The sequence below is a fragment of the Fulmarus glacialis genome, unplaced genomic scaffold (assembly GCF_000690835.1).
Source record: "Fulmarus glacialis isolate BGI_N327 unplaced genomic scaffold, ASM69083v1 scaffold13618, whole genome shotgun sequence".
Taxonomy (NCBI): Eukaryota; Metazoa; Chordata; class Aves; order Procellariiformes; family Procellariidae; genus Fulmarus; species Fulmarus glacialis.
In genome coordinates this window covers 83,038-95,251 of record NW_009230230.1, presented here as the reverse complement: position 1 = coordinate 95,251, position 12,214 = coordinate 83,038, and the positions used below count along the sequence as shown (strand labels likewise).

The following is a 12,214-nucleotide window of genomic DNA, read 5'->3' as shown; positions in this document are numbered from 1 at the left end:
TCTAACATACTTCAAAAGAATGGTGAGCAATATAGACAAATGGCAAAGAGCTGTAAGTCACAGTTCAGTTTTTCACAAAGCTACCAATGTATTAGGAAATGTATGGATGAGTTGTTTATAAGCGGTGACCTTTAAAGGAATACTCAGGTTATATTCTTTACGGCAGTCTTTTCTTCTGGAATCATTACAGAATTCCTTATAAATATTTCTTTCTTAGTTTTTGCCCATCAGAATGAAAAAGGAAAGGTGGTTTAAAGACTTTAAATATGTTTTGGCCTCCATTTCAACATTTCTGGCAGAAATTATTTGCAATTATGTTAATACCATTGGTTGGAAAGGAGTCACGTCTCTTTTTGAGTCACAATTCTTACCTTTTGAAGAGGCAGCTTAGCCACCTATGAACATTGTACGATAGACCCAGGTGGGTTTGGTTCCCCAGCATACCTGACACTGCTTATTCACAGTGTCTCTGTGCTTCCATTCAGTGAACTTGCAATCTTGATTTCATTCAAAACTTAAAAAAAAAGAAGATAAGCATGGTGTTCCAGTTCGAAACATTCTCATCTGTAAACAGTCTTGGAGGCGGTGTGGGGGCAAAGAGTATTTTCTGATTCATGTGGCTTGTTCCTCTCCATAGCTCTGACCTTGTGCTTTTTTTTTTCCCTGGCTGTAGTACCTTGCTTATTCTCTCAGGATGTCTCTCTCTCCGATGTCAATCCTGCTGCTGCTGCTTAAACTTTCTCAAGTTTCCTCAAATTCTTAACATCCTCTGACATCTCTTTAAAAACAGTATCTGTCTTCTTGTCTCGGAAAAGTAAGGGGGAAGGAAAGGTTGGTTATTTTAGTTTTGTTTTTTTAAGAGTAGGAAAAAAGTAGTATGTCAGTCATACCATAGGAAAATGAGTCTTGTTCATTCTTCAGCAAAACAAGGACATGGAAAAACTGTTTCTGATGAAATTTTCAGGCTAGAGTAGTTCTCGGTGGTTTTCTGACAACCAACCTCAGGTCCTATACTTTCGTGATGTCAGAAGTTGTTTTTCCAAAAACAAACAAGCACTCTCCCTGCAACACATGCTAACCTGGTATTTATATCATATTTGTTATATCGTTAAAGTTATATCATTATTGACCTCAGCAGAATTATTCTTGATTTAGGTGAAGGGAAATTGCATCCAACTCTTTTCATGCTGTTCGGAAAAAAAAAAAAAAAAATTTACAAATACAGCATCTATGGAAGATTGAGGGTGATGATGTTTTCTTAAGTGCCCTGAAAGCCTAAGAATGGTTACAATTTCACTCCCTTTATAATTTTAGCCTGCATAGTATTACATATTCTGATTATTACACATTTTGATAATGCCTGCGTGCATTTCAAAAATATGTTGGCTTTTATTTTTTCTAGGCATACTCTGTCTATGATGAAGACATTGGCTATTGCCAGGGACAGTCTTTCCTTGCAGCTGTGCTTCTACTTCATGTGAGTTAATTGCAAAATGAAAGCTTTGATATTTGAAACCAAAGCAGCTTTAAAATCAGTAGTACTGTAACATGCTATTTGACGATATTTACTGTTGTTTATTTGTCTGTATTCATTTTCCTCTTGTTGCTTTTTGGCAAATAGTGACTAATGGCTTCTATCTTTATGAATGTAGATTTCCTTTATCTAGGAGAAATCTATTAAATTGTCAAGTACTTCTGTGTCAAAACCTGAAACTGATTTGTTATATATTAATATTTTCTTTCAATTTAGTTGTCACGTAGGTGAACTCCCTTTGTGTTTATGGGGAATTTAACTTTCAGAGATATTCTCAGAGTAGCTAACCAGAACAAGCAGTCTCATTAATTTTCAGTGAGACTTTTTCTCCTAGGGAGATTTTATAATCTTTTGAGTGAAAGCTGAATTTTAACCTTGATATTTTAGCCTGTAACCAAAAACTGTACAAACTTTGATCTGTTGCTTCCTATATATACACATACGTGTATGTATAGAGGTAGATAGATAAATACACCATTTTTATATTTGCAAGATGCTGTAACTTTGATGTATCGGTGGAAAAGCCGCAGATTCAAGTAGTATGGGTATTGTAAAGAATATCTGAATAAACCACCCAAAACCCCAACAACTCTTACTCGGGCTCTTGCTTGCTTTTTCTGTCAGGCTTTAGTTAATAAATTATTAATCATGGTTGAAATACATTTCAGATTGTGGTTTTGAGTCAGCTGTTGGTGGTATATATGTTACACATGCACTTCCTAAAGGCATCTAGAACTCAAATTCAGATTAATTTAAGTTGTAATTCTAGTGAGATCTATGACTCCTTAAAGACTTAAGGAGCGTGATACACAGTGGCAGTGTTACAGAGAAGCTTTAGAGTCTTTTAAGGACAAACCCGAAATTAGTCACATTATTGCAATCCCGCAAATACTGCAAATTAGCTTATCTAACAGTTAATTTGCAATTAACTTTTTATCCAAAGAAGGATTTTTAAGTTCCACTGGAAGAATAAGCCGTTTTCAATACCGGAGTTGTTTAGAAATGAGGGGGTGTCACATTCCTAACAGTTGACTAATACTTCAGCTCCTCTCACTTAGTTGTATGCTGTCATTACTGTAGAGAATCACCTGTTTCTAGTGTTTCTGGAGTTAGAAGAAATTGCCTTGTACACAGGGAATACTAAATGGCAATTACACTCATTTTAATATGCCCTTTATAACATTTGCTTTCATAATAGGATATTAAACTGAAATAATCAGAGAAAGGGGGGAAGGGAAGCAGTCTCAATGAGCTCATGTAAGTTGGGAGCTTCCCAGGATGTCCTCAAACTCTTGTTTTCTCGAATTCTCCAACCAATCTGTATGCTGTGAATGCTTGTAAGACCCTCTCTAACTCTTCTATCTTTGCATGGATTTCTAGACCCCTTCCTTTCCCTTTTTTTCTGGGGCAGGATATCGTTTCTCTTCAGGGTAGATACGTTTCAGGGATGGTTGGGTAGCCTGAACCTCCATCCTGGCTTTTTGTGATTTTGCTGCTTTGATGAAATTCCCATCAAAGGTGAGCAGGTAACTTCTAATCACAGGGGGACAGTGTTGCCAACTCTAATCGTTTTACTCCAAGTGTCACAGTATTTGACGTTTTTTTCTTACTGTCTACCTCTTGGAGTCATTGCTATGTGAAAAACTAAAATTAAATTCTGAAAAACGGTGAATTTCTGGCTTTTGTGATTACAAACAAAAGATAATAAAGGGCAAATATCTAAATGCTAAAAATCAGAATGGAAGTGCCAAAAACGTGTGTTTTGTTTAAAATAAATAAGAAATGAAAACTTGATTTATGGTTTTGAATTCTTGGGGTTGGTAATACTGGAGAACCTCCATGCACTGCGAGCGAGGACTTGGTGGCCTTTGCCTGTAAACGACTTTGGCCTAGTATTCACCTCTGTTCCCTCTCCCTGTCTCGGGGGAGGAATAATTGTCAACGCACGTGTGTCTGACTGAGCATGCAAGGTAGGTGTGCTTGTGCATGAACATCTGTCATTTTATTAGAAATAATTGTTACCTTACAAAAAAAAAGAGAAATTTGCATTCCTCTTATTATAGAGCAAATTCAAGGCTTTTGGTCAGGATAAAACTCTTTCTTCCCTTTACTTTGTCTGCAGCTTTTATCTGCTGTCAGTGGGGATCATTCTGTCCAGATAAAATTGTAATAAAGAGCCTTCTGATTCCTAAGAGCTTGTCCTAGGCAAATCTAGCCTGGACAGGTAGCTAGCAGCTGATCTGGCAGTTCTTTATGCTAACTAGTTACTTTCACATACGCTGTCTGAAAATGAAAATGAAAGTGTCTGCCCATGGCCCTGGAGACAGGCCATAATCGTAGGCTGAACCATAAAAGATGAAACTCTGGAGGTAAATATCAAGAGACTAAAATTCTCTTTGAAGAAAATACTGAGCTTTCATCTATTGCTGATATTTGATAAGGGGTTGGCAAGAGGCTGAATGAGTGAATATACTAAAAGGTCAAGAGTTGTCATTCTTGATACTCAATAATTGTTTTCATTTTTTACAATCTGGTGCCTGCAAAAGAAAGGTTGTTTTTAAATGTGATTGAAAACCCGATTTGGGGTCTGCAGTGGCTCTGCTTGTGCCTGTCTTATTGTTGTGTCACCTGAAGGCATGGGGGAGGTGGGGGAGATCTCTTATCAGTGGGAGTTTCATAACACAAGGCTTCCCGCAAATTTGACGTTCAGTGGGCTCAAGCCAACAAATGTAACTTTAGAGTGGCTCACACGGCTTGTCCTTTAGTATCGCCCTCTAAAACTCTGTTGGATGAGAAATTTTGGTCAAAATGAAACAGAGATTATGGAGACAGGCGTTCTGAAAAAGTCATTATGTTAATAGACGGGATCAGCCCTCCTGAGCTCACAAGTAGGTTCTGAAGGCAAAATTTGTTATTTCCTTATTCATTGTGGAAAACCTGACTTCAGAGGGTTTGATGTCCTGGGGTTTGGATGAAAGTAGATAAGCATTATTCTCACTAAGGCTTGGTTATACCCTAGTTCTCCTGAATTTTTCACTTTTAACCAAGTTTTTCTCGGTAGGAATCACTATTATGAGTTGTTGTCTTTTTCTTTTCTTTCTTTCTTTCTTTCTTTTTTTTTTTTTTTTTTTAAATTGTTGTTCTGTAGCTGAGAGTTGTGTACTGGTGTTCTCATATCTATTTGGCAGAAAGAATTCTGATGACAGTTGTGCTGCTGTAGGGATGTATCCTTACATGAACCTATGATACGATCCCATGTTTTCTTCAAAGAAGGTGTTACAGAGCCAAATCAAGGTGCTGGTCAAGGAAAATAGTCCCCTTGAGATTTTAGTTGTGTAATTCTACATTCAGAGTGCTTTGCTGAAAATTTTAATATATCCCTGGTTCTGAATTCATCATGCATAAAGTATTTAAGTGTGTGTATTTGTATAAGGAATTTCCAGCCTCAGCTCTGTTTTTAAAATTATGTTTGTGTATTTTTCCAAACAGATGCCGGAGGAGCAGGCATTCTGTGTATTTGTGAAAATAATGTATGACTATGGCTTGAGGGACCTCTACAGAAATAACTTTGAAGATCTCCATTGCAAATTTTTCCAGCTGGAGAAGTTAATGCAGGTGGGCCCAGGGTAACAAATTCTTTACTTTCATAAATGGAAATACTGGCATGAAGAAGAGATTAACGCTTTGCTTCCATAAGCTACTGGACAATAAAAACCCTTTCCTTTTAGAGGTGGGGTAGAACCAAAGCAGGGAAGTTTAATATCTGGATCCAAACATCGTGAGTCAGATTTATTTCTCATTTCTTTTGTCTTTCATATACCAATCTTGCTGCTAATCTGAGCAGAGTAGGTATCTGGTTTTTTTATCTCTCTGTTTGCTTACTCTCTCTCTTCCCTATTTTGTGATGTTGCTTAGAGAGAATGTCTCTGTTCTATTAAGGCCAGAATATCTTTTGGACTGCCACCATCAGTGTCCTACTTTCTATGAGTTATGTTGATGGTTAAGAGGTCAGGCAAATCAGGACATCCTGATGCTTATGAAATACGAATCCAGTGTAGGTCATTTTGTAGATTTTACTGTGTTTTCAATATGTTGCTCTTTTTTCAGATGGAATTATTTCATAGTCAGAGCAATTTAACTTACATAAACGGCTGCAAGTTTACACGTTGTTGTTCTGACTAATAAGCAGTTACTAACAATCCATTAAGCTTTGACCTGTGCTTCTATTAACATATTGAAAGCTAGCTGCTGGAGTCAGTTACCATAGATGACCATATACACCTCTGAGAGATATATTAAAACCAAACAAAACAGACCACAGTTAATTTAATGATCTTTTTTTTTCAGATGTCAAATTGCACGTATTTCCTACTTGATGAAGTAGAATTGCAGACTAATTGATCTGATACTTAACTTCAGCATATGGTCTTCTCAGTATTTAAATATCTTAACAAAGATTTTTGCTTTATTAACTGAATATGAATATATCATCAGTGTACAGTAGGATTATCAGTGCTTATTTTGTGTTGCTAATATATGCTCCTAGTTAGAGAAATTGTCTGATGGAGTTGTGGGCTTTGTTGCTTTCCAGCTCTGCAAGGTGATCTCCTTGTTCTAGTATCCATTGGTTTTTATAGCAGAAGCATTTATAGCAAGACACAGCAAAGGAACAACTTAAAAATACACACTGTGCATGACATAGATTTTACAATGGCTCTGCCTTTTGACTGTTGAGGATTTTGTAATTTCTCAGTATAATCTCAGTACATTATTTGATACTGTGATAGAATCCACAGTGGATATCTTACTAAAAACTGTAACCATGGGCACTGAAATTTTGAAGAAACATACTTCCATTGCTCGACAGCAGCCAGGATTTCACTTTGTTGTGTTTTTCAGTGTTTAGCAACCTGGCACTTACTGGCAGTGTAGATAAAGAACTCGGATTAATGAGTAATACTGAAGCATTTATTTTTTCCTTTACTCTAGGAGCAGTTACCAGACTTGTATAGCCATTTCTCAGACCTCAATTTGGAAGCTCATATGTATGCATCCCAGTGGTTCCTCACTCTTTTTACTGCCAAGTTTCCACTCTGCATGGTCTTCCACATCATTGACTTACTACTTTGTGAGGTAAATTGAATCAGAAAGCCCTTCCTCCACTCCACCAATATTTCTTTTTTTTGTTTCTTTTTGTTGGAGTCATTTACTGTTTAATTTCAAAATGCGTGTAACTAAATTATGTAGAAACCGTGGTTATATTGAAGAGAAGATGTTCAGTGAAACGCTGGTTTGGTTTTAAAATTAGAATTGTGGATTGCCTCATTCTTTGCTAAGGGATCTAATTAAGAATATCTGACGCACACATCTGTTCTTCATTTAATTTGTTAAATAATTTATTCAAAGTTAGGAATTCTAATTTCTTGAAGATACCTAGTAGTAAAACTCTAGCAGTCTTTTAGTGGGAAAGCTCTCCAGATTGTCTGATTCAGAGTGCCCAAAGACAGTAAGGGTATTGCATGATGGCCTGATATTAAACAAATAGTGAGAACTGCCAAACAGCACAACTGAATGAAGCTCCTTCCTTTTGTTTTTTACCCTACTGTTCCAACTAAGGAACGCGTTACTCCAGATACAAAATAGTATGTTTCTGTACTGTAGATATATCTGCACTTCTTTTAAAAAAAAAGGCAGAATAGATTGATAGTCTGGAATGTTTATTTTAGTAAAATATTAGTACTTCCTTTTGTCACTGGGAAGTCAGGGCATCCGTGGAATTAAATGTGGTTTTGAACCTGCCACTGATCTCCTCTCTGATTTAAATGGGTTATAAACATAAAAAAATATAAATAAATAAAATAATTGAGAATTTTAAATGCAAAGGGTTTCATGACTATGACACACTATTGACTCTAATTCATTCTGTTAATTTTTATTGTAAAGTATTTCACTTGCGAATTTTTAGGCTTGCTTCACATGCCTTGATAGCATTCATTATTAAACAAATACTGTCCACCACTCATAACTCAGTGTTTTTTCCCTTAAGAGTATTGCTTCTTCTGCATGTTGGTGCTCAGTTATCAAAAAGAGGTAGGTTAATACCGCCAGGTATCCAAGTGGGTGTGGAAGGTAGTAATGGTGAAGTGATTCCACATTTCCATATAAATATCTGAGCTCTATTTCTTTCACATCTTGATTATTTTAAGTAAGCAAATAGAAAAAGCAGAAAGGTTGCTAGTTTTCATGCTCTTTGTCCTCTTCTTTGGTTGTATAGTAGATGAACACAATCCCTTAATCACTTTTGAACTGTTAGTTAATTTTCAGAAGGTGCTTCTGGTGTGGATTTGATCATTCTTTGTCAGTTCAGTTTATTACTTCATTCTGATCTGGATGTAGAGCTGCACTCAGAAATGACCATTTTAAGAGATTGTTTGTCAAGAAGTACAGAACATCATTTCATAGTGGTGATTATTGTGATAGCAGCATAGTTACATCCTGTCTGAATCTCCTGCGCTTTTTATTATATTAAGCTTGATGATAAAATATGCTGAATAAGTCTTTTAGTCATGGTTAATATAGATTTAATATTTAGAATGAAAAAAGAAACAACTCTTAAAACATTTGCATTCATCTCACATCTGGCAGTGTTTATCTCAGCATGTCTGAAGGAATTACTCTGGGAAAGAAGGTGAAAGAATCCAAGGAGAAAGTGAGAGAGTGCAACACTAGAGTCTGCTAGAGAAAGGGAAACTTGTTAGCGTTTGTGGAGGGTAATCACATAAAGCTAAAGAAGCCTCTTTTACAACAGCTAAAAATAAACCAGAAATGGTAAGAAAATTGATTTCAAGTGAGAAGATACATACATCTTGAGAAGCAGTGGGGCAGTGTGTAGACAACATACTGAGGCAACACTGTAGACTATCAAAAAACTGCTCCTAAGATTCATGAGTCTAAAGTAACAGGCACTTCTGAGAATTTGTGGGAGGAGCGTAGATTAAAATCATACTAAAATAAAAATCTAGTTGGCCCTCATCATAGAAGGAAAGTAAAATCTGGAGACATATGGCCATAGACAGACTAAGAAAGAAACCATTCCTTAATGGAGGACTGAAATCATATTGTGAAGCTGTCTGTCCAGTCAGCCTCCAGAAGGAGTAACGGAGTAGTCAAAAAATAATTCTTGTCTGCATTAAATTGTTCTTTACTTTATCTCTGAACAAACAGCATGCCCGTAATTCCAGCAACTAGAAGGAGAGAAAACAGTTGCAGCTGCTAACAGTGGAACATATTCTTCTGCAAAAAAAAAAAAACCTCAAAAAATCAAGAAGGCTTTGAAGTGAACTGTCTTGTGTTTTTAAAAACAAGCTTCCAGCCTTCTCATTAATTTGTCATAGATACAGATGAGTTTTTAATAGCCTTCAACTTCCTTCCTGACTGTGCTTTCTCCACATCCCTGTCCTGTCTGTCATTGACAAAATGTTTGCATCCTAAACTCTTTAATGAAAGAAAAATAGGGGAAGAAAAGAAGAAAAACTATTGCTGAATGGGTGCTGCCAGCTAGTCATTTCAAGGGAGCTTCTCTGGTCCCCATGAAAATATTTGAATTACGGATGAAGAATTTGAGTCAACCAAGAGTTTTTGGATGGGATTTGTCTTTTTAGTTCTTGACTGTGGCTGGAAGAGTGAAATGGGTCCTTACAGATACTCTTTAACCCTCAATCCAGAGAGGGAAAATACCTGTTGAAAATCCTGTGGTTTCGCAGCTAGCCAGGGAGGCACGTTTCCTTCCCGAGCATGCCCGGTGGAACAGTAGCACTTAAGCTGGGGAGTGGACCTCCTGGGCAGGAGCATATCCAGGGATGTGGAAGCCTATGAAAAATTAGTTAAATTTATGGTGGGAATTAAGTTTTATTGCGAAATCTTAAAAATCCCATCAAAGTGTGTGCCATTACAGCTGAGGTCTTTTCCTCATTCTCACATTAAATATGACTTGATAGAAAGAACAGTTTCATTTAAATTTATAGGAATTTGGGACTTGCCGTGGCCTCTATGTGATTGAGTTCTTTTATCCTGTTGTCTTCCTCTGACCTTTTTTATTTTTAAGCTGTCTTCAGGCTGTTGAGGATGTGATTCAATGCCTGAATTACCCTGATTTCCAGTGGCCTTAGAATATTGCCTCTATAACTGTAGAGGAGAGTCTGTCACCCACCCTCACCTAGGAATGAAATGTTTTTGAATTCTTTGTATTTCCTGTGACAGAAGCTTGAAGAAAATTTTGGGCTTGCAGGCAGGTACTCCACAGTGCCGTGGTACGTATTATAAGGCTTAATGCTTTGACTGCCTGTAATAAAAACACAAAGCTCTTGATCCAGTTGAAAGTTTTCATGTGATTACAACAAACTGTGTGGTTTTGAACCTGGCTATGCAGATAAATTTTAACATGTCAGCATCAGCTGAAGATCTTTCTACAACGTTCCTTTTAGCTGCCTGTTTCAACTGCTTCATTTGTCTCCTCTCCTTTTGCTATTTCTGTTTACATTGAAGAGCAACTTTGTTAATGAAATTCAGAGTTGTATTTGGACTTGTCGGTCTTATCTATCGATATGTCATATGCCACTATGTGAGCCTGCTCTGTTTTGCTCTCTCTTTTTGTTCCATTTTAAATGATTTATTTAAAGTCATGCTCAGAAATAGCGACTCATCTAGATAAAGCGTATGTCGCTTAGATAGAGCTGTCCCCAGTGCCACAATGCACCTAGGTTATGCTATAGATTATCAGAGTTGACATTTAACTTCATTTTGCATTTTAAAATTTGCAATTTAAAATGAAAATATGTGTTTTAAAAGCACTAAATAAGTGACCTTCATTAGGCATTTAGAAGAGAAAAAAAACAAACTAGTTGGCAGACAATGTATAAGCATTTTTAAAATTTTCATTATTTTTTCTGCTTAAAAAAGAAAATACTTTAACAGGTTGTGATATATACAGTACTGCCAAAACTAAAGGAGGTTCAGAGCTCAAGCTGTTATTCCATTATTAACCTGGAATTTTGAGACACTATTGGTAACCTCCATTTTAAGTCGATCTGGCTATTTTTGTATGCAGTTCTTGGGGATATAAAATACTTAAGGATTGTGCTTCTCTCCTTTTAAGGAGTATATAAAAAACCCTACTACATGCTGCCTTTTCTGGGCTGGTACAGATATTTGTCTATTTTAGTGTCACTAATTACATAGTCTTGTTACAAAAATTAATAGTTTGACTACTAAGCTGCCGTTCTGTGATCAAGACTGAATAGAAAGGGATGCAACTGGTTATCTATCAATTTTGAATATGAAATTATTTAATGTTTTCTAATAGAGCTAATAACAGAGAAGTGAAGCTACCTTTCACAGACCACACAGCAGCACAGTGGAAGAAGTGGGAATTGAAAGCTGGATACTGTCATTCCTTGGCCTTTATTTATGAACTATTGCATTCAGAACTTCATATAAAATAACTTTTATAATCAGTTTTGAGAAACTATCTGTGATAATGAAGACTGATGGGTGTTTTTAAAAATCTTTTAAAATGTGAGTGACTGGGTGCTGGTAAATGAGCACCTAGTGATAGTAAAAATGTGGCACCATGTTGTGTAGATGTGCTTCCTGGGAGCGCTGCTTCATAATGAAATAATGAAAATCTTAGAAGAGTTATAACTATTGGCGCTGAAGATTTGATTTCTATTTTATGCATGTCTTGCTGAAGAATGGATGTGCCAGGAAACACTACGCCGTATGGTATCACTCAGACGATAAGACCAGTCGTCTCTGCGTGTTAGTACTAACTGAGTAGTAGATACCATAATAGCCTGCTATTTTTTATCTGTCACTGTCAGATACTTCTGTGGTGCCTTCAACAGAGTTGAGAAAGAACAGATTAACATTTTAATTTATTAAACTTCCTCAGGAATTGAGTCAGGAACAAGCCCACTTCCTACGTAAATCTGCACTCAGATGAAATGTGAATTAAATAAACGATTGTGTACAGTTGTTTATCTTCTGTAGATGTATAGGGGAAGAAAAATTGAACTCTTTGGAATTACCTGTTGTTGACACGTTGCCTGCATTTATTAACCCTTCCAATTATGAATGTTTTAATAAATCTTACAAAACAGCAGACTGGGCTTACTAGAAATAAAATCTCTTTTAGTAGCAGCGTATTAAAAGCTAGGCTTAAATTCTAAGTAGGTATAGATCTGTGCATTATTTCAGTACTATTTACAAAAGTAAAGTCAATGTTACATGTGAGTTGGAAAAGGCTGAGGCATGTGTGTGTTTTCCTTCTTCTGAATACGGGCGATTAGACTTTGGCATTTGGACTGTGTCTTTCCTCCTGTCCATTGCTCTTTGCATTATGCCTGCTGGAGAGCTAAGTCTTCTTTCTGAAGTCTTTATCAGCCATTGCCGTTTCATGCAAAGAGACTAGAAAGGATTTCTTTACTGCTATGACTAACATTTAATTAATTTAAGAAGAAAGCGAATAGGTTGTCTCTCAGTCTCCAGATGGAAGACTAGAATTTGAACATACATTTTCAGTGGGTAATGCTGGTTTGCTACATTCAAGCGTCTGTTGATGTGTCAGCCATTATAATCGTTTTTTGTTGCAAAAACTTGAGGTTTGCAATGGAGTTAGCTCAG

The 12,214-nt window shown here is 36.5% G+C and overlaps 1 protein-coding gene across 1 annotated transcript in view; it reads left to right on the top strand.

The window, feature by feature from the left end:
* Nucleotides 1–1,402: 1,402 nt before the first annotated feature.
* LOC104081409 (rab GTPase-activating protein 1-like) overlaps nucleotides 1,403–12,214 on the top strand; it is a gene marked incomplete at its 5' end in the record, with an annotated part of 89,534 nt that continues 78,722 nt past the window's right edge. Inside the window, 3 exons of the mRNA XM_009584153.1 lie at nucleotides 1,403–1,477; nucleotides 5,024–5,149; nucleotides 6,524–6,667. Of these exons, the coding sequence (XP_009582448.1) occupies nucleotides 1,403–1,477; nucleotides 5,024–5,149; nucleotides 6,524–6,667 (345 nt within the window). The remainder of the gene's footprint in view (nucleotides 1,478–5,023; nucleotides 5,150–6,523; nucleotides 6,668–12,214) is intronic.